General features: G+C 47.3%; 1 protein-coding gene and 1 long non-coding RNA gene across 4 annotated transcripts in view; one reads left to right on the forward strand and one right to left on the reverse strand.

Annotated features, from left to right (window-relative positions):
* Nucleotides 1-763: 763 nt before the first annotated feature.
* Nucleotides 764-18,829, reverse strand: LOC115661030. Its single transcript, XR_004003006.1, has 3 exons — nt 18,715-18,829; nt 7,526-7,564; nt 764-5,849 (listed from the first exon to the last, which is right to left on the reverse strand). It is a non-coding gene; the product is annotated as an uncharacterized LOC115661030 (long non-coding RNA).
* Nucleotides 18,830-19,242: 413 nt separating this feature from the next.
* Nucleotides 19,243-22,776, forward strand: part of MORC2 (MORC family CW-type zinc finger 2) — a 103,787-nt gene continuing 100,253 nt past the window's right edge. For 2 of the 3 annotated variants that reach the window (XM_030583543.1, XM_030583545.1), the window contains exon 1: nt 19,245-19,577. In XM_030583543.1, the coding sequence (XP_030439403.1) occupies nt 19,510-19,577 (68 nt within the window). In that variant the 5' untranslated portion in view covers nt 19,245-19,509. Of the gene's footprint in view, nt 19,578-22,776 lie in introns of all 3 variants that reach the window. The other variant, XM_030583549.1, reaches the window with a different exon arrangement.

Here is a 22,776-nt window from a genome sequence, read left to right on the forward strand (position 1 = left end):
GTGTTAGGGCAAAAAGACCAAAAGGGAAGGGAGGAGGGGAAGTGACAATCAGGTTTGATGTTTTTAATTTAAAAAACTAGTAAAATAATCCCCCCTGCCCTTTTTTTTTTAAGGGAAAACAAAAAAAGGTTTGATGCCATCTTCACACACTAGAAAGAGGGGAGGGCTCTAGTAGAGAAAGGCAGAACAAATGGCTGGAATCTGAAGCCAGATCAATTCAAATTAGAACAAAGGTGCAAACTTGTGCCAGTGAGGGTGATCAACCAGTGGAACAAACTCTCTAGGGAAGTGGGACATTCCCCAGCTCTTGATGTTTCAAATCAAGACTGGCTGATGCCTCTCTGGGAGATATGCTCACGAATTATTGGGCTCAACACAGGAATAACTGGGTGAAATTAAAAAAAATTAATGGCCTGTGCTGTACCAGAGGTCAGACTAGTTGTTCTAATGGTGCTTTCTGGCCTTAAACTCTATGAATTTATTAATACTATGGGTGGTGCAGGTAGTGACACTACACTGAAGGTCATAGGCCTCGACTCCATGGGTGCTGCAGACCTGGAGCACCCATGGGGAAAAATTAGTGGGTGCTCCACACCCCACCAGCAGCCAAGATCCCCCCTGCCCCCCTTCCTTCCCTGAGCGTGCCGTGTCCCCGCTCCCAGTGCTTCCCACCCATCACCTAACAGGTGTTTGGCAGTGCTTAGGACTTTCTGGGATGGGGAGGAGGTGGTAAAGAGTTGGAGCAGGGGCAGGGACTTGGGAGGAGGGGGTGGAATTGGGGCAGGGTGACGGTGGTGCACGGGCAGGCAAGGGTAGGGCCAGGGTGGGGTCGAGCACACACAGGGCAGAGGGGGAAGTTGGCACCTATGCTGAAGGTTGCCCACCATTTTCTATTATAAGACTATGTTTCAGTTGCTTATAACTTTGCCAGAAGTAAACCATTTGGGCTGAAATCACCCGTACCAGGTCTGTGTCTCAGGCTAATTTAAAATTTCAGATAAAGTAGTTCAGACATTTCAGCTAATGAGGGGGGAAATGCATTGTTTTGTCCATGTTAATTGTTTTTTTACAATTATTTGGCCGAGAAACTTTAGTGCCACTATGCTTGGGAGAAGGGACATAAAATTGGCAGGAGGAAATACCCTGGTGGCAAGGGTGTGTCTTTTGCCGCTGCCGTCACAAACCACACAAATTTGGTCAAATTTTAAGTCTTTGAAAAATCTCAGTTTGCACATACTCAGTTGAGACCTGTTAGAGTTTTGCAGCTAAATTCTCCAAAGATTCAATCTGCACTGAGCATGCTCCATCCCCTCCCTGCTCCTATGTACACACACATTCCCACAAAGTGATGGAGTGTGCTCCACCCTGGCCTGCACAGGCTGAGCAGGGCTTCCTTGTGATTTCCTGTCCTGGTTTCCAGAGATTGTTGTGATGTCAGACACTGGACCAGAGGGAAATCAAGGAGACCATCTCTCCTGTGCTCTCAATGCCTCCCTGCTGGTGTCTAGACAGTGAGGAGGAAGAGGGGAAGGAAAGTCCCTTATTCAAATGAGGCGAGCTGAGGTGGGGGGTGTGTGATAAGGGTGGGAGCAGGAACCAGAATGGGGGATAGAGGCAAGAACAAGGGGGAAGAGTCAGAGACAGAGGAGGGAAGAAGACCAGAAGGGGGATAGAAGCAAGAGTGAGGAAAAGGGGAAGGAGAAGACTGGGGGAAAGATAGAGACAGGGGTTAGGGGAACCATGGGCAGGAGCTGGGGACAAAAAAGGGGTGGCTAGAGCTGGTCAGAGGTAAAGGCAGGAGCAGAATGGGACAGGAAAAAGTGAGGCGAGAGGCAGAATGGTCTGCCACCACTGCACATTACCCCCCCCCCCAAATCTAGAATTAAACCTGGATTCCTGAGCCTTGGCATTCCTTTGTTGTCAGCAAAGAGGCATGAAACCCATATGTGATGGCAGGTCCACACAGTAGATAGATAACAGCCTTCTACTGCTCCGTTACTCTGTTAGCTCAAATGGCAGAAGACTGGGCTGTGAATCTAAAGGTCTCACCCTTGCTCATGAGCCATGTGGGGGATTGTGACAGGGTGTGCCCCCCACACTCACCTTGAAGGGGTTAACAGAGGGGCCAATTCACTTATTAGGTTGAAAGGAAAGCTCTAATTAGGGGAAGCTCACCTGTGTAGAAACAGAAGAGGCATCTATAAAGCCCGGGAGCTGGTGGCAGAAAGAGGCTGCAGGGAAGTCGTCTGCAGTTACTCCCTGGGGGAAGGGAGGTATGTTTGGGGCTATAGAAATTAGTCTGCAGTTACTCCCTGAGAGGAGGGAGTTTGGCCTGGTAAACCCAGAGTGGGGGAGCTAGGTGTGTAGGAAAGGCTCAGGAAAAAGGCAGCAAGGTTCAGGATGGTGCAGGCCTTGTCTACTGATTAGAGAGTCCCTGAGCCAAAACCCAGAGTAGAGGGTGGGCCTGGATTCCTCTACCAGCCATTGGGGAAGCGGCACCATAGGGCAGCGAATGGGAAGACTGCCTGAAACTTCTGGTAAGGAAAGACTCCGATACCTGGAAGGAGGAAACATGCACAGTGACCTGGCTGGAGGGCCAAGTCATAGAGAGGGAGCACCCTGAGCCACAGAGAGTGAGAGAGGGAGCGGTAGCTGGGTGTGCAGTGAGCAGCAGAAGAGGGCCTTGGGTATGGGAAGAACTACTCCTCAGAGCAGCAAAGAGGCAGCACCACCTGTGACGAGTGGACCCCGTGGCAGCGATCAATCTGTTCCCATGTGATAATTTTTCTTATTTTAAATTTTAAAGTTTTGTTTTAGAAAGTTTTAGAAAACGGCATCCAAAAATTTACATTAAAAGAGCATTAAGGTTTCAAAGTCAAGCACTCAAAAGTTAGTTAATACCAGAATTAAGGTTGCTCATTCACATCCCTCCATCTTCCTTCCTTTTCCACCTCTCTCCCATCAAAAGAGTCTTCTAATAATCATTCCCTTTGGTCACAATCTGATTAGGGTTCCTGAATCTTTCAGTGATTTCAACTTCCCTTCCACCTTTCCTCCAGAACAAATACCACTTACATGTTGTATTTATGAAGCCCTCATGATCTTTGCTCATAAACAGGATACTACACATGTTCCACCCAATGAGATGGCCTTGGGTTTCTTCAGGAGTGTCACATTGTGAGCTCTTACGTACCCAAAATAAAGAGCTGCCCTTCCAGGAAACAAAGAAGCTCAAAATACCAAAAGGTCTTCTCAGTCTGAACAGCCCACTCTCCACTCTGGCCAGGGTAGCATCTTCCTCACTCTGCTGCTGTCTTCCTCTTCCTCCTTAGCACATGAAGCAGCTGGGCCTGGTAGACTGACATATTCCAGCTGCCTTGATTTTCCAGGCCTTTAACACTTTATTGCCTGGCCCATAAATTGGACAGATAGGCCCAGGAAAGGGAAAGGAGTGTGAGTCTGATTTGTCCCAGGTGACCTTAGCTCAAGGTCATCACAGAGGGTCGTTCCATATAGCACTTTGCAGAAGAGTGAACTCCCTGCTGGTGTGTCCACTTATGGCAGGATGTGGTGTAGCAGATTCATCTAGCACCCCCCTGACAACAGTGGTCTCTCTCTTCTTGTGACTCAGCCCTACCATCAGATCACTGGAAAATCTCAGCCCTTCTGATGTAACAATAGACTCCAATAAACAGAAATCCAACTAACAGTTTAATGACATTGTGTTAACGTCTCAGATACCCTTTTGTCTCAGGGCTTCATGACTATCCTCCCAGGGTCACCCTTCTTTCAGGGATCCTGTAATACCCCAATCAATCCCAAATGAAAATATAAATTTTAAACCATGACTACCCTCCTCAGTCTTGAACCTTCATCCCTCTTGAGTTTCCCCCATACTCTGTTCCTCGGATGAACCCCTCCCATGGGTTCCTGGCTGTAGGCCTGGTCTCTGCCCTTTTATCAGGGTTCACCACCAAAGGCTGCTTCATCTTAGTGGCTTCTCCATGTCTGCCCTGGCTCCACTCTCTACTGCCAAGAGAGGCATTGGAGAGTTCTTTCCCTCTCTCCCTGCAGCTCCTTTCTGTTCTGGGCTTCCTCTCTTTATAGTAACCACCCAGCTCCTCCCACAGCTGGGATTCATCTTTAATTGGGCCTTATCCTCTAGGTGTAGAGTTGCCAGTTTTGGCTGGACGTATTCCTGGAGGTTTCATCACATTGCATAATCTTTAAGTAAAGCTTAATCTTCAATTCCTGGAGACTCCAGGACAATCCTGGGGGGTTGGCAACCCTATCTAAGTGCCACCAGGTGTCCTAATGGCGCTCTCTCAGCCTTTTGGGCAACCCTCTCACTCTCTCAGACAGTTCAGATTAGCTGGAGATCAATGGTCACTGGCAAAGCTGAGCCTCATTCCCCTTAAAGAGCCAGCCAGTGACACACTTCTTGTCTCTTACTACATGATGCTGCTTTGCTTATTGGCCTCTATAAAGTGTATTAAGCTAACCTGTCTAAAGGCACTTTTACTGTGCAATAATGTCCACACAGGGACTTGTAACAGGGTGGCACTCACCTCTTGCAAGCCCCAACTGTCCGAGTGCGTGTGCCTGCATTCTCTCTCTCTGGGATTGCAGTAGGTCTTCAGTGACTCAGCCCTCCGGCCGAGTCTCACACAGTGTGCATGTGAAGCACAAACCAAAACACCCCTTCTGGGATAAACAGTCCAACAAGGGCCTATCCCAGTACCCTTTTTCCATTGGTGTCTTCCTGCAGCCCTCCCTTGTCTCAGTCCTTATTCAGTCCTGCAGCCCCTTCTGGGCTAGCCTTCCAGCAGTCCCTTGACTCTGGTATGAGGCCATACCTACAGGGCTTCCTCCTTGGAGACTCTTAACTCTTTCTGGCCCCAGCTCTCCAGGTAGGCCATTAAATAGTTTAGTTCCCCTTCCTCACAGCCCCAGCACCTTCACACACACTTCACCCTTACCGTAGGACTGACGTCTTGTACTGAGTCCCGGCAGCCAGCCAGGAGTTCCTTCTTGCTCCCCTGGTCCCTGCCAGCAACTGCTCTATTCACAGTCCTGCTGCTTCTTCAGCCAGCCAGCCAGGAACACCATCCTAGCTCCCCAGGCTCTAGGCAGCAACTCATTGTCTCTGGCTCGACAGCTCCTTTTATGTGAGCCTGCTGGGCCCTGACTGGCTGCTCCCTGCAGCCTCTCTCTGATTGGCTGCTTCTCCTGCAACCTCTCTATGCAGCTTGGAGGACTTATGTCCACTGCTACTTTCTGGGACAGGTGTGGTAGGAACACAAAGCTTTCAGCAGATGGCCTCAGAGGGCGTGGTTCACCCCATCACAAGACTTCATGCAGAGAAGCTAATGTGCTGTAAAGTCACGCCCTAGTCTGCTCTGCACTAACTCCCTTGTGAAGACAAGCCCTTAGTGTCCAGGTTCTACTCCACAGCAACAGCTCCTATTTGCATTCCCCTGTTGACTTCCATACGAACTTCAGAATATTCTGTATTTTCTAACATTTACTTTTGGCAGCCAGTATCTCAATTTTCCATTCCTAGACCAACATTTTCCAACATGGCTGAATAAAGTTAGGCACTTACATACATTTTTAGGTACCAAAATCAGTGACCTGACTTTCAGAGGAACTGAGCACCTCTAGCTCCCAACAAAGTCCACATTCAGCACTGTGGGAAAGGCCCCCAGGCTTTTATTTAGCTGCCCAGGTATGGATTTAGGCATCAAGTTTGTACATTTTGAGCTAAGTGCCTCATAGAGAGAGGTTCACCTACCTGTTTGTTACAGCAGGCTGTTCTAGAGAGGAGCAAAGCGCAGGAATGAAGCCTCCTAAGTAAGAGAAAAGAAGACATTTCCATAAAAAGGGGTTCATGGTATTTTCCCTTTGAACTAATCTGCAAATATAAACTGCTGCCTAGCGTGACCAGATGTCCCAATTTTATAGGGACAGTCCCAATTTTGGGGTCTTTTTCTTATATAGGCTCCTATTACCCCCACCTCGGACCCAATTTTTTCACATTTGCTGTCTGGTCATCCTACTGCTACCTGAGGCAGGTGAAGGCAGCAATGAGCAATGTTCTTTAGGAGTGGTTGGGCAGACATGGCTATAAATAAAAGGAATAGGCCCACATTCACCCAGCTGGCGCAAAACACCCGATTAGCAGCAATTAGGGGGAAAACACTTGGCTCTTCTAAATTTCTGAGCTCATATGCAGCAAATCAAACAAATCCTCAGAGATCCCACACACGTCATGTAAACTACAGAGTATTTTCACTGAATGCTGTTATTCATTTCTATGGGGAGGCGGGATGGGCACTGCCCATTTAAATACACCTCTACTTTGATATAATGCAAACCAATATAACACGAATTTGGATATAATGCGGTAAAGCAGTGCTCTGGGGTGGGGTGGGGCTGCATACTCCAGTGGATCAAAGCAAATTCAATATAATGCGGTTTCATCTATAATGTGGTAAGATTTTTTGGCCCCCGAGGACAGCATTATATCGAGGTAGAGGTGTAATACAAGGCAATCTGAGGTGCTTTGTGGAGTACACACAGCTGAGCTGCATGTTCCACTTTAGAGAAAAGTCAGATTCCAGGAGGAAAAGACCCGGAGGGGATCTTTCAGTGAAGAGCCTGGAGTGTGGCATGACATCACAGGAACAAGTACAGCCAGAGCGCTGTGAACCATCACAAGGCTCTCAGCCTTTAATTATGTTCGTTACGGGAGACCCTTTGAAGTTCCTTGTAAAAAATCAGGGCAATGGAAAAACTGAGGGCCCTACTACTGAGCTATTGAGTTGCCTGTGGCTGTGCTTTAATTTCTCATGGGAAGGACCTTGTAAATGAGGTCAGCACAAAAAAGGTATGGGACCGTAACTCTTGCAACACCTACCCAGGTTCTTCCAGGAGCTTTTACAACCAAAGCCAGAGGCAGAGCTTTAGCTCAACAATCACACTTGTGGAGAATGTTAGGTAATGTGTTTACCTAATGTTATTTTACACATGAGGTTGTGGGAGGTAAAACTTGTTGTTGGCTAGGAGATGCTGATTTAACACCGGGGGATTCTATAAAGGCCCATTTGGTTGATAGGCACCACCATGGAATGTTTGTTCAAATGCCAACAGCTGAGTGAGGAATGTTGGAGGGGAGAGTTGAAGCCAGCTGGCTGGAGGTGGGTTCTTCTGGCATCTCAGTGAAGGTGCCAGGAATGGAGTCTCAAGACACTGGAGATCATCCAGTGGTACTGGAGACTGTATGGGTCCAGGCTACTGGGAAAGTGACTTTGAGATGAATCCAGCGGAAGTAGGACTCAACGACTTCTGCAAAGGAAGTCTGAAGTGGGATCTGTAATAAGATGTTCCTGTGCTTGAGAGGGTAAAGAGGGCACCTCTAGATGAACAATAACTGAGGTCATTCATGGCTTATCTGTAAGTGACAAAGTAAGAGTTTGTTAACCAAGTCTTACTTTTCCTGCAGTGGCCTTTGAAGAGCACTTACCATATGTACTAGTGAACACTCACTTCTGGGGACCAGTTCCTTGGAAGAAGAACACAGAGTAAGCAGGGACATGATATAATTTCAAAATACGAAGTTTAGTGGTGGCAGCAGCTACCCAAGCCCGGGACATTGGATACCTGGGGCTGTGACCACACTGCGTTCTCTTTCCGGAGAAGTTGTGGGTCACTTGCCAGGGAGGTGTTCCAAAGCATTTTTACTTTCCGAATCATGCTGCAGGTTTTTTAGTGTTTTTCTGTGCACATATACAGCACAACAGCATTTGCAAGCAACTCAGGAAACATTGCACCAGGGTTGGACAGACTTTTCTCAGGATTAAATATGACTCTCTTAAGAGTGTCTGGTTACTCACTTGCAGGCTGAAACTTCTACCTCCATGGGATTCCCACTTGAAACAGTTCCTCTGGGAGATACCTAACAGCGGCTCAACTGACAGGTTCAACCCCCCATTGGTTTGACTCACAAGCCTACAAATAGTATAATAAGGTGTAAAACTAAAGTGCTGGTGGTGTCTCTGGTACCTGAAATTGCCTTTGTCCAGTGGCCAACCTTGCTTACTCCAATACTGGACCTTGGAATGAGGCCTCCATCACGCAACCAATCCCCTTGACTTCTTAGGCAAAGTCACTCATATCAGCGGCACTCAGAGTGCCCTGACGTTACCAAAGGCGAGGTGTGTCCTACCACGGGGACCCGGCAGACAATGAACACTGCAGGGCCAGGCAGTAGTGCTACTGTAATGCAGGCTAAGGCTGTGTAGTTCATTCCAGTCTCTTTCATGGTGATTCACAGCTTGGGGTTCGGTGAGTCTGCAAGGCTCAGCACATATCCTAAATCTTCTGTCCAAAAACTCCTGCCATGAAGAAGTAGGGAGCTATGGGCTGTCCTGTAACTGGCAGACAGAATTGATGGCAGTATTGTCATGGACTCATAGATTGTGCCCACTCCTGGTCCTGAGCGGTCCGTGGGGGGGTGCCCCTTTCAGTGAGATAGCCCTTCTCGGGGGTCCACTCTCTCTTGGGGTCAGGCCCTTCCTCCTCCTGGAGCCGCACCTCTCTGAGCCTTAGCACGTCTGTCTCTTGCCGTGGGCCCCCTCAGGGAGTCCCCTTGCTCTGGACCCCCCGGGCCTCCTCACCCGAAGAGGTTGATGCAACCCTGTTCTCTAGACTGGAGTGACTCAGCCAGCGTAAAACAGGAGGGTTTATTGAGAGTTGAACACAGCACAGGAAACTCTCAGGGCCTCAAGCCTGGCCTCCCTCAGCCCAGCACATTCCAGTCTCCCTGCATCCAGGTGGGCTCTGCTTGCTCTCCCCCTCCCCCCTGCTTCCCAGCTGGGCCTCCGATATCCCTAGCCCCAACCCTGCCTCTGTCCATTGTCTTCTCTCCAGGTAAACAGGGTTGTAAACAGGAAGGCCCACCTCTCCACTCAGCCCTCCTCTGGCCCCTCTGGCTGGAACCGGCTAGTCAGGTCACCGGGGTCCTCTCTTCGCAGCCCATTGTCTTCCCACTGGCCAGAACTGGCTGTGACTCCTGAGCAGCGTCTCTGGGTCACCAGGTCACCAGTCACTGGGGTCTCCATCCTCCAAGCCATCAGCCAGGGTCCCAAGTTCCCTCTCCAGTCCTCTGGAACAAGAAACTCCCTCTCCCCTCACCTTGTTAAAACCATAACACCCAGGGAAACTGAGTCCCACTCCCTCTGCATGCAACCCACTGGAAAACACAGATAAACCAAAAAAAAAAAAACCCACTTCATCACAAGTACCCAAAAAATTCCTCCTAGTGTCAGGAGAGGAACATGAGAAAAGGGCACAGCCAAAGGTTCTGGCGCATTTGCCTGATCATAACTGAGTGTGCCCCTTCTGTGGAGATCACATGGAAAGGCAGCTGCTCTGAACATCCACTTCAAAGTAAACACGGTAAGGAGGATGTGGAATATCAATGCTCCCTGATTGAGCTGACTAACAGAGATGTTCACATCACCCTCTATCACATCCCAAAACACCATGAGGTGACACCACAGGTGCCAGCCAGCAACTGGACCTGAGAGGTACGTGCAAACAATTTGGTACCAAACCTGGTCTTTCCCAACATAAAAGATGGCCCATCCAGAGGCAGAGCACATCGAAGCCAGTCATCCTGAACAAAACCTGCAATGTGGAATGCACAAAGTGGTCAGCTGAGGAAGTTCCCTGATCTGAACAAAAGGCTGCAGTGCCAGAGTAACATGAGTATCTTGATTTCAAAAGAAATCAAAGGCAAGATGCCAAAACAAGTTAGTGACAAATGAAGGGAGCTGAGCCTGGTGAACAAGGACGAATCGGAGCTCATCAACCTGGGATGCAGAGTAGCCAGTCCCACTGGTTTAAGGAGCCTGAGGGCTTGGACACACTCGAAACTCCAAAGCGCTGCCACGGGAGCACTCCCGCGGAAGCACTTTGAAGTGCGAGTGTGGTCGTGGCACCAGCGCTGGGAGAGAGCTCCCCCAGCGCTGTAGGTACTCCACCTCCCCGTGGGGTTTACACTGGTGCTTTGCAGCGCTGTAACTTGCTGAGCTCAGGGGTGTGAGAAAGTTGCAGCGCTGTAAAGTGCCAGCGTAGCCAAGGCCTATGTCCAACCAGGAACTCAGGAATGCTCTAAAGCGAAAAGGGAGATCACCTCTGAAGGACTGGAAGCATCTAGAGTTTGAAAATGAGGTCCTGCCCATGTGGGTTCAGGGAGAGCCCAATGTCAGAACCTTTGATGAAACTGCTTCCATTGATGTTCTCCCCTCCTTCTGCTCAGAAGATCCCAAGCCAGCTAAGAGACTGAATGAGAGAGCCAGCAGGGTCAAGGGTGGAAAGGAAATATCTTGGATGAGAAAAATAGCAACCAAGAGGGGCACTCATCAATGCTACTGTGAAGAGCACGGTCTCTCACTGGCCAGGAGGGAGGCTAACGAGCTCCTCTGGGCCTGTGCTGCACTAACGAAGTGCACTTCACAGCTTGTTCAGCCTGGAGGGGCGTAAAAAGGGAAGCTTACCATAGAAAGGGTGGTGACCTGGAAGACTGCTCCACACAGACTGCTAGTGACAGAGGTAGGCCAATCAAGCAGGAGACAGCCATGGAACATACTGCTTCCAGAGTTGCCCTGGCTGACAGCCAAGCAACACTTACCAGGAAGAGGGGTAGGAGGTAAACCCCACAAAGGAACTTAGATTTTCAGAGATGGAGCCCATGAAACCCTATCCAGGGGCTGTCTGAGAGCCTGACCCCTCCCTGTTCCAGCCAGACTCTCCGCTCTTGCCAGGATTCAATCGCTCCAGAGAACTCCCTCAAGTGCAGCCACTGGGGAAGTTGAGGGTAAAAGGCGGACAGTAGGACCTAGGGACAAGTGGCCATCTCTGTCTGTACAGTTAATGACAATTGTCACCAGACAAAACACTGAAGAGTGGACAAGATACATATGGGTCAGACAAGCCACCCAGCACATCTAGCCAAAAATAACTCAAAAAAGCAACTTGCAGAAATAGGGACTTGCTATCTATTATATCAGTTATTTCAACAGATCCACACGTCTTACTGTCCCACAGTCCACACATCTGGGAGGTTATTTTGCCTTAACGCTGCTGAGGACACTGTTAAGATTTTGTGTTCAGAGTGCAAGTTGGATGAAGCTGGGGTGCATATTTCTGTTGGGTATCTGTTGGAGGTGGATGCAAAAGCCCTGCAGAGCACTCAAGTGCAAAGTCAGTACATAAGAACCAACATAAGAACGGCCATACTGGGTCAGACCAAAGGTCCATCGAGTCCTGTATCCTGTCTTCTAACAGTGGCCAATGCCAGGTGGAGGGAATGAACAGAACAGGGAATTATCAAGTGATCCATTCTTTGTTGCCCATTTCCAGCTTCTGGCAAACAGTCTGCCGCAGTGAGTGGGGCTAGATAATGACCGGCAGTAGCCCACTCAGGCAGGGTGGGTTTAGAGGATTGGGGGGTTCCCCTGGGAGGGGAGACCCAGAGCAAGTGCGTACTGCTGGGGCAGAACCCCAAGGTAAAGGGCACCAGAGTCTGAAGGGAACACGGGGCCAGTGGCAGGCGAGACACCAGCCACCAGGAGGTGCTCTGAGGCTGAAGAGCTAATTCCTAAGAGGACCAGCTGGAGGTGCTGCGCCAGTGAGTCTCACCTCGCTTCAAGGCCATAGACCCAGTTCCAGTACAGCACCAGGGGAAGTGATTCTATTCCCAGTATTTTCTGTTCTTCCAAAAGAACAGGGGATAGAGACCGCTATTAGAGCTCAGATGCCTAAACACATTTGTGAGGTCACAGAAATTTAGGATGGTAACTCTTGCAGTTGTAATCCTACAGTATATTCTGGAAATTGGTTCATGACCCTCGCCCTTTGAGATGTGTATTTTCATGTTGCAATTTACCGGTCTTACAAAAGGTTTCTTCACTTTACTGTCAACCAAGATCACTTTCAGTATTGATGCCTTTTGGCATCTCCTCTGCCCCCTAAAAGTGTTCTCAAAGGTCACGGCAATGGTAGCACCTCACTTATACAAGCTATAATCATCTTCCCTTACCTCGACAACTGGCTGCTTCCACAGTAAAGACATCCATGTTCCTATTCTACAGATTAAGTCTTCAACTCAATATTGAAAAGTCCACTTTGACGTTAGCATAATGGATAGATTTCATAGGGGCTTCTCTGGAATCAAGGCTTACGTACCTGTGGACAGGTTTATGATCCTAACAAACTTCATTTCTAAGGTTCAAGTAAGCTCCCAGATGTTGGCAATAAATTGTCTTCAACTCCTAGGACATATAGCAGCTTGTACTTTCATAACACAACATACAAGGTTACACCTTTGCTGCTTCCAGGTAGGGCTCAGAACCGTCTATCACAAACACAGAGTAGACAAGCTGTTATCTGTCTCAGGCTAAGTGCTGGACTCACTCAAGTAGTGGACAGACTTGTCTAAAGTCTGTGCCTTTCATAGACACCCCAGCCCCATTCCTTTCAGCCAACCTCTTCCTACCATTACTATAACATGGGATGGGGAGCACACCTAGCCATGCACACTGTTCAGGGCAAGTTGTCTGTCCAAGAGCCTGTTCTGCAGTCTGGAACTAAGAGCAGTCAGGAACACATGTATCTTTCTTCCATTAATCAGGGGCAAATCTGTCAAAGTCATGACAGACAATATAGCCTGCATGTTCTATATAAATCATTTAGGGAGGGAGAGGGCAGGCAAGATCCTCCTCCATTTATACTGAAGCAATACAACTATGGAATTTGTGTACAGCCCATTGCAGCCTCATCTCAGTTTCTTACCTTCCAGGCATACAAAACACCATAGCTGACGATGTAAGCAGATACTTCTCCCAAGATTACACGTGGAAGCTGGACTCTTGAATTCTCAAACCTATTTCCCTGACCTGGGGGCTTCCAGAAGGTAAGCTCTTTGCCACCACCACCAATAGGAAATGCAGGAAATTCTACTTGAGAGGAGAGCTGGATCATCAGTCCATAGAGGCTGCCTTCCTCATTTTGTGGACAGTCTTCTTTAATTCATATCCACTGACATCATTGGTTACAGAGTTGAACAAGATCAAATAAGACAAAGCCAGGGTCATTCTAGTTGTACCAACTTCATCAAGACGTACGATATCCTTACCTGATTCATCTGCTTCTTGTCAACTATTGAGACTTCCACCCATTCCCCACCTCCTGTCTTAGGACTCTGGTCAGACTCTTCACCCCAACCTGAGAATTCTTCAGCTCAGAGGTTGGCTCCTCAGCGATTGTCAGGGATACAGATTTCGTATTCAGCAGAAGTGTAACAGGCACCGTTAAACATCAGGAATATATCTATACAAAATACCCTAAAAAATGGAAGCAATTCCACCACTGGTGTGTCCGGCAACAGTTTTTGCCTGTTCATTTCTCTCTCTCTCTCTCTGCTGCTCTTGATTACATGTTGGAATTTAAAAAGTCAGGTCTTTCCATGAGTGCCTTCGAGGTTCATCTGGCCACTATCAACGCTTTTCATTCACCAGTAGAAAGATTCTCAGTGTTTGCCCACACCACGACAGAAAGATTAGTCAAGGGAATGACAACTTTCTTTCCTCAAATTAACCCTCCCCCAGTACAGATGCTCCTCAACTTATGCAATTGTTCCCCATCCGGAAAGCCTTACATAACCTGAATTTTACGTAAGTTGGAATTGTATATTGTGCAAGCATAAAAAACAAAGAATTACAACATTTTCTGCTCTAAATCAATCTTCTTTCACTTACGAACTGGTCCTGAACTCTTGCTATCACTTGGTCACTTTCCAGGCATGATTTGAATGAAATAATAGGGTGAAATAACAGAAATACAGTATAATTGAAATAACATGAGACTGAGAAGCCGTGAGAATGCAAAGCCTTCCCTTGTAGGAGATGCTACTACTGTATTCCTCCGTATACTGCACTACGGTACAGTACTTTGTGTTTCCGTACGTTACACAATATTTTCCACAACTCAAAAATTTTATTTATGCCTTATGGAAATTTTTGTGTAAGGTCGAATTTGCATAAGTCGGGTCTTGCATAAACAGGGTAGTGTCTGTATAGAACTTAAACTTGGTTCTTAATTGCCTCCTTTTGAGCTATTGCTATGTATTCCCTACTTCACCTATCTATGACAACTTCCTGGATGTCCATGATTTCTGTACGGAGAAATGTGGGCTTTAATGGCATATCCTCCCTTTAGAGGCCTGGTCTACACTACGGGGTTAGTTTGAATTTAGCCGCATTAGGTCGATTTTAAAATGAATGCGTCCACACAACCAACCCCGTTCTGTTGACTTAAAGGGCTCTTAAAATTGATTTCTGTACTCCTTCCCTGACGAAGGGGTTAGCACTATATTCGACCTTGCTGGGTTAAATTTGGGGCAGTGCGGATGCAAATCGACGGTATTAGCCTCTGGGAACTATCCCAGAGTGCTCCAAAGTGACCGCTCTGGACAGCACTTTGAACTCCGATGCACTAGTCAGGTACATAGGGAAAGCTCTGGGAACTTCTGAATTTAATTTCCTGTTTGATCAGCGTGGCAAACTCAGCAGCACAGGTGACCATGCAGAGCCCCCAGAATCATAGAGTGTAGAATGTTTCTATGCTCCTACTATCATCTCAATCCCTGAGATTATTGCAGATTAGAAGGCAGAAAAAATGCACTCATGAAGACATTTTCTGAGCTCATGCAGTCCTCCCACACTGACAGGGCACAGCTTAATGCATGGAAGCATTCAGTGGCAGAGACCAAGAAAGAATTAAGTGAGCGCGAAGAGCGGAGGCAGGATGCGATGCTGAGGAAAGCCAGCAAGAGCACAGATCTCCATTGCATCCACTGTATAACCGCCTACCCTCCTCCCCACGTTCCATAGCCTCCTCACCCAGATGCCCCAGAACGCGGGGGGAGGATCCAGGCACCCAGCCAGTCCACTCCAGAGGATGGCCCAAGCAGCAGAAGGCTGTCATTCAAACAGTTTGATTTTTAGTGTGGCTACAATAAGCAATGTGGCCGTGTCCTTCCCTTCTCCCCTATCTCACCTGGGCTACCTTGTCTGTTATCTCATTTGTTTTTAATTAATAAAGAAAGAATGCATGGTTTCAAAACAATAGTTACTTTATTTCGGAGGAGGGAGGCTGGTTGGCTTACAGGGAATTAAAATCAACAAAGGGGGCGGGTTTGCATCAAGGAGAAACACACACAACTGTCACACTGTAGCCGGGCCAGTCATGAAACTGGTTTTCAAAGCCTCGTTGATGCGCGGCGCATCTTGCTGTGCTCTTCTAATCGCCCTGGTGTCTGGCTGCTCAGAATTGGATGCCAGGTGATTTGCCTCAACCTCCCAACCCGCCATAAATATCTCCCTTTTACTTTCACAGATATTATGGAGCACACAGCAAGCAGCAATAACAATGGGAATACTGGTTGCACTGAGGTCTGACCTAGTCAGCAAACAGCGCCAGCGAGCTTTTAAAGTGCGTGACAGGGAGCTGAGTGGGCTCCATGCTTGCCATGGTATGGCATCTGCATGGGTAACCCAGGAAAAAGGCGCAAAATGATTGACAGAGGTTGCTTTCATGGAGTGGGGGGCGCGACTGATTACATGTACCGAAAACCACCCACGACAATGTTTTTGCCCCATCAGGCACTGGGAGCTTGGGAATTCCAATGGGTGGTGGAGACTGTGGGATAGCTACCCACTGTGCACCGCTCCATAAATCAATGCTAGCCATGGTAGTGAGGACGAACTCCACCGAATTAATGTGCTTAGTGGGATCATACGCAATCGACTGTATAAATTTGATTTCTAAAAATCGACTTCTATAAAATCAATTTAATTTTGTAGTGTAGACATAGCCACAACAGTATGCTTCATGGAAGAAATTTCATTGCAGTCACATCCTAAATGTCTACCTGAAGTATCTTCTGAATTTCATATTAACCAGGTTATTCATCTTCCATTTCCACCCCCAAGCCACACCCAGATCTGGGAGGAAGCTGCTTGCCATACCCTGGATGTCAGAAGGACATTAGACTTTTGTGTGGCTATAACCAAATGCTTTAGAAAGTTTCCCAGACTGTTTCCTTTGTGGCCAGATCCAAAGGAGCTACAATTTCCACCCAAAGACTCTCAAGGTCGATCTCTAGTTGTATAACCTCTTATTATTAGGCTGACAATGTTCAGCCTCCTTCTAGAACACTAGCCCATTCTGCAAGGTCACAGTCTACTTCAATGACATTATTGAAAGATGTTCCAGTAGTTGAAAGTCGCAGAGCTGCAACCTGGACCTCAGTACATACTTTCTCTAAACATGATATCTTGATTCATACTTCCAGATCAGATTCAGTGGCTGGCAATTCAGTTCTCTCTTCTGTGTTAGATCCAACTCTGAAGCTCCCTCCTCCTCTTGGGGATACTGCTCAGGAGTCATCCAAATTGGAGCACCCACAGGAACACTACTTGAAGGACAAATTAATCATCTTGTGCAGTAACTGGCGTTCTTTGAAACACGTGTCTCTACGGGTGCTCCACTACCAGCCCTCACTCCCCTCAGCTTTGGAGTTTCATCCCATGCCTGTGCACCTGTACTGGGCACGAGGATATCTGGAGTACAGACGTGGGCTGAAAAGGCATTGCAACTGAAAATCTCTGAACAAAAGTACATGGGATGCACGCACACTTTTAGTGAGCCACACAACTCAAAACTCCAGTTACTGCACCAGGTTAGTAGCCTTTTCTTTTAAAAACTTATTATTTTTCTTGGAATCGGTTTATTTATCAAACCACCATGAAAAATTCAAACAGTGCTCAGCATATGGTATAATTTGCTTTTTGCCCTTTTGGTGAGATATTTACGAGATTGTTAAAACTGAACCTTGTGACAATCCTAACTATAGTTAGCAGAATCCAATTTTATTTTTTTTTACAATTTTGATGGATAAGATGTTTATTTTAAAGCTTTCCCCCCAATTTTTACCACTTTACATTTTCAGTTGCATAAAATTATGGGCTTTAAGCATTTTTAATTTTTAAATCTTTAGTTGTGAGAAATGATGGGTGGTCAGACAATTATTTAACAGCAGCAGACACGGAGATTCAAAAAGGTAAAGCTTTATAATCATTAAAACACAAATTGTCAACTCCATATCACATCAAAATATACAAAGTAAACATCTTTACATCAAATGCTAACAAGTTCTCAAGCAATGTTTTTCTTACTTTAAAATATGATTTATTGGTGGAAATATTTTTTCATCAGTTTGGTACATACAGTGAATTTGACATTTAGAGACCAAAAAATCTAACCCTTCCAAACCTTACTACAGTGCAGGTACCAATAAGGAGTCACCTTTGTCCAGCAAATTAGTTCTTTATACATCTGTGCTGGCCAGAGTTCCTTTATTCGCTCAAGGTTTATTGATTGTTTCTATGATTTTACTAGAAGTAAGCAGTTACAGGAAGATAATGGCCAGAATCACCCTGCCAAAGGTCAGTAAGTTTGACTTTCTTTTATCTTCTTGTCCCTTTCTAGTTTCCTACCACTTTTCAAAAAATTATTAGTGGGCAGTAGTGTTAATATCTTTAGATTCCTGTCATTGAGCTAGTCCACGTATGCTTAATTTATTCAATTATGTCATTACCATCTCTTTCTCAGCAGCTTTTTTTAATAAAAGGGATCTTTCACTTCCTAAATTATCCAAACTCTTCATTTTTTGTTGCAGACTGAATGACAGGCGCAATGAAGTAGGGAGTGATGCAAGGGAAAATGTTTTGTAGCAAAAGTTGATCTCTTCCATCAAAGATGACAAATAAAGCCCTGAAAACTTGGTTCCTTGATTAGTCTGGACCAAGCTCTTGTCTGTCCTTTGGCATCTCTCTCTTATTTGAATGACGATGTGAAAACGTGTTTTTAAGGCGGTAGGTTCATTAAACAATAAGGCCCGAACCTACCGCTATTAAATCCATGATAGCTTTGTCCTGGACTTCAACAGTGGGTAAGATCCATACAGAGAAGAGACACTGTTTTTAGGATCAAGTTTGCACATTGTAGCCTGCAGAAATTACTGTAGTCAGGGTGGCAGCATACCAGCAGGTGGGGGAGGCATTTGCACAAGCAGCAGCACACAGCCAGGCACATAGGGGTGTGTGTGGAGGGGCAGCAGCACATCGCCAAGCGTGTGTGTATGCGGGGGGGGGGTAAGGGGGGTAGCAAGGGCAGCAGCAAGTAGCGACACCTGTGTGGAGGGAGAGTGTTGCAGGATACCAGTATACAGCCAGCCTCGTCATCGGAGGTTGCAGGGGCAACACCCTAGCTAAGCATATGCAAACGGGGGTGCTGCAGAGTCAGCAGCAGGCAGCCAAACACGCGGGGGGGGGCCAGACCCGCGGAGAGGGGTGGGGGCAGGCTGCGGGGGCAGTCAGACCCGAGGGGAGGGGCTGCGGGGGGGGGGCGCTGCAGGGACAGCCAGACCTGGGGCGGAGGGCGGGCTGCGGGGGCAGTCAGACCCGAGGGGAGGGGAGGGGCTGCGGGAGGGGGGCGCTGCAGGGACAGCCAGACCCAGGGCGGGGCTGCAGGGGCACGTGCACGCGCTGGGGCTCAAGGCGGGAGACGTTGGGGCGGGGGGGGCACCTGCAGCGGCTGGCGCGTGATCCCAGCCAATCAAGGTGCGGGAGCGGTTACTCGCGCTCGCGGGCGGGGCCCAGCCGTCGTCCCACGCAGAGGCTCCGCTGCCGCTGCCCCGCAAAGCCCCGTGCGCGCGCCACGCCGCCAGCCCAGCCGCCGCGCCGTCTCAACAGGCCGGGTTCGTCACGTGACGAGAGCGAAGCCGTTGCAGCTGTCGCCATGCCTCACCTGTCACGTGTTTCCGGGCCCGGCCAATCATTGGCGAGCGGCGAGGCCCCGCCCTAGTGGGAGGCGGGGCCGGTGCGGGTGCAGCCTGCGAGCGCGGCGCGCGCGAGCGAGCTCAGCGCAGACAAAGCGGAAGCGGCGGCGGGGCCTGGCCGGCTCGGCGAGGAGCAGGCGGAGGCCGCGGGGCGGGGGGAGGGGCAGCAGGGGACTCCGGCCGGGGCGGCGAGCGGGGGCGGGGCTCCTACGCGGCGGCGGGAGGCGGGCGGCGCCTGCCGGGGCGTTGGCCCCAGTCGGCGGCGAGGCGCGGGCTCGGGGCCCGCTGTGGTGTTGGCGTGAGCGGCCCGTTCCCGCATGGCGGCTCTGCCCGGGGCAGGTGGCGCCTCCTGGGACGGGCCGTGACGGACGGCGGGGACTTCGAGGTTCCCCTGAGGCGTGGGGGGGCGGGGAGTGGCTCAGCGCCGCGGGGAAGCCCCGCAGATCGGACCTGACGGGAGGGGGGGCACAGGAGAGCCCGCCTGGCACTGCCCAGTGCCTGCCTGAGGCAGGGGGTTGGGGCTGGGGTGGCCAAGGCCAGCCATGGCCTTTACCAATTACAGCAGCCTGAACCGTGCCCAGCTGACCTTCGAGTACCTGCATACCAACTCGTGAGTATCCTGCCGAGCCCTGCCTGCGGTCCTCTAACCTGGGCCTGAACGTTTCTTTTCACCTCTGTCACCTGGTGGCAGCCCACCCACAGCCACTCGTGGCCAGTCTTGAACTTACAAAGAACCAACACCTAGTTGCCTTGCTAATCCAGAAAGGGTCCCCAGAGCCTTCCGTCTCCAAGCTACTCTACAGTGTTTGTTGAACAGAGGCTTCAGCGGCATGAGCATGGTTTGTATCTTCAATATAATTCAAGTCAGCTGCAGCCATTTATATCAAAACCAGATGAAACTCAACGGTGGATCTTCAGGAATCAATTATTTATGCTGCTGCCAGCTACTCTTCTTGATAAAACAATCCAAGAGCAACAGAGAGGCAGAATCCTTTAGAGATGTCTTCAAGAAAGAAAACAGAACAGTTGAAAGCAATTTGCAAGAAGGATGTTCTTTGTGTCTGATTCCTCTGTGTTTGATTTTTTCTCCCAAAAATAACTTGTCTGCTGAGGAAACTGATATTAGTCTTTTCTCTGAAGGTTCTGTAGATCACAGGGTAAGGAAGACATGGAATAATTTTTGCACGTACATTGTGCCTTTCACTCAAGGATCACAAAGCACCTATAAATATTAAGTATCACAACACCTCTAAGAGGTAGGTAGGTATTATACCCATTGCAAAGATGGGTATACAGAGACACACAGAGATGACATGACATGTATGAGGTCATACATCAGTAGCAAAACTGGGAATAGAATCCAAGAGTTTTAACACCTAGGGCCCTGCTTTAAATACGATATGTGCTCTCTCACTGGAGCATTAACAAAGGGACTCTTTTTGTGTATTTGCTTATATATGTATTGTTTTAGAAAAATATAGGCACTTTACCTAAATATCTGATATTGTAGAATAGCTGTTGGAAAATGCAGTACGTGTAGAGAGATGGAAAAAAGTGGACTTCCTATAGTTTATAGAATGTGCTTTTCTGTAGAGTGATTTGATATGAGAAATCATTCTCTTGTTGCCTCTTTCTTGGTAGTGGCCGTTTCTCCTTTATAATGTTTTGTTTGGCTAACACTGGCATGTTTTATTCAGTTGTATTTTTAAATATGTTTTCTTTCTGCTCCCAATTGGCTGTCGGGGATTGTTGTGTTTTAGTACAGTGTATTTGAAGTCCAGAAAAAGAAAATGTTCTGACAGAGCCGAAGAAGATTCAGCTGTTTTGAGTTTGGCTACTTTCATCTATTTACCATTGTGGGCTGCTTCCAGTACTACCTGTATAGCCTTGAGGATGTCACATGTGTTGCAGCTCTGTGCTAACTGGGCTGCAAGTTGAGAACCACTGGTCTAGAACATACCCAGTGTTGCTCCTGGAGTCAAAGTGACATTAGTATTTTAGAAAAATCAAATCTGGTATTCCGACACCTGTCGGAAACCTGCAGATTGCAGGTAATCAGCTGTATAATGCTGTCTAGGGGGAAGGGAATTTCATCATAAAGTATGAGATTTGTTATCCTTACAGTAATAAGTTTGAGGATAACAATGCAAACTAGTGATGGATTCTCTGCATTCTGGTCAGTTGGCCTTTGGAGGAACCGTACCTCTTTGTCTTTATGACCCCTTTGTAGAAGGGGGAACAAGTAGAAGAATTGGCTATGTCTGCTTGTGTTGCTAGGAGAAATATAGTGCAATGATTTTGATGGTGTCTCCCCTCTGGTACCTTTTTCAAATATTGAGGCAAAATGGGAGTGAGGGAACCTCAATAGTAGCATAGTCTGTCTCCTTTAGACTTCTCCAGATAGAGCCAGAGCACATAACTTTTGAGTTTTTCATTGTTTAGTTCTAAATTGTGACTTTTTTATTAATAGTACTGAAAGAGAGGTGGACTGCTTGGCAAAGTTTTGAGTATTTATAATGATTGCTCTTGGCAAATGAGAATTATTTTCAACCCATGGATGAAAAAAATAACAGTTATAGCTCTTGGGCACAGGAGAAGATAATAGTGACACTGTATCATCTGAGGGACAGTGGTGCTGTGATTCCATTCATTGCTTTGCCCTATAACTGGTTTAGTTACTTTAAATGTTGTGCTAGGTCTTCTGGTTAGTGTATGAGGACTGGGACTTAAGACTTCTGAGTTCAGTTCCTGGTGATGTCATGGTCACTTGGTCAGTCAATGACAGCAAGTCCCTCTACCTCTATGGCTCAAGTCTTACCAATCATGGAATGATTAAAATATCCAACTCCATGGCAAACTGGATCTAAATTGTGCTGTGAGGCCCCAAGATTTTGCAGTGCTCGAGTATAGCAGATTGGAAAGTCTGCAGCATCTGCATTTCAGCTACAAAATGGAGACTTCTAATAAATATGAGATTGACTAGTACAGTCATTACAGTGATACATGTTGATTTTTATATTAAAATAATTTTATGCCATCATCACAGTTTTAGTTCTTAAATATACCATGGATTTTGCAGTGCATAATTGCATCATGGAAGTTGTTAGGAGGGAAGATGGATGTTTTGGAAAATAGGTGAGGCACAATTAGGGCTTTTGACATCCAACAAGGGATGAGAAGCATGTTGATATTGTGGGATAAGTACCTTAGTTAGATGTTTCTCCTAAAATGATCAATAGTAAAATCATTTAAATAGAGACATTTTAAATTTTAATCTGTTTCAGAATTAATTCTTTGAGATGAATGAAGCATTCATCTTTCAGAACCATGGTCTCAGGCAGTTGCAGACTGAGGAAGACACTTGCATGTTTTCATGGTTGTTTTCACAGTCACAAGAGTTAGAAACTTTTAAAATGACAACTTAGATTTTGAAGCACAATCTCTGGCTGCGGAACTGAAAAATGCATAGTTCCTGATTATAGCTGTTTACTTTTTAAGTTTTGTCTACTAGGAAAATGAGTCGTTTTTAAAAAAAAACCATCAACCCGGCATGAACTAGTACGTTTTAATTAGCACGTTGCTAAACACTACTTACCATTTCAAGAAGATTCATGTTTTTTTAAAAGGGCTAGCTGGTCACCATTAGCCATGACCCTAAAGGTCAACCTTAGGGGTCATGGCTAATAGACTGACATGTTTTTAAACATCACCTGAAGTGTTTGACAGCTTGCAAATTAAAGCATTTTAATTTAAAAACGTAACTCATTTTTCCAGTGTAGACAAACCTAAGAGTTGTATTAAGGCTTGTA

This window comes from Gopherus evgoodei, chromosome 13 (genome assembly GCF_007399415.2).
Source record: "Gopherus evgoodei ecotype Sinaloan lineage chromosome 13, rGopEvg1_v1.p, whole genome shotgun sequence".
NCBI classification, from domain to species: domain Eukaryota; kingdom Metazoa; phylum Chordata; order Testudines; family Testudinidae; genus Gopherus; species Gopherus evgoodei.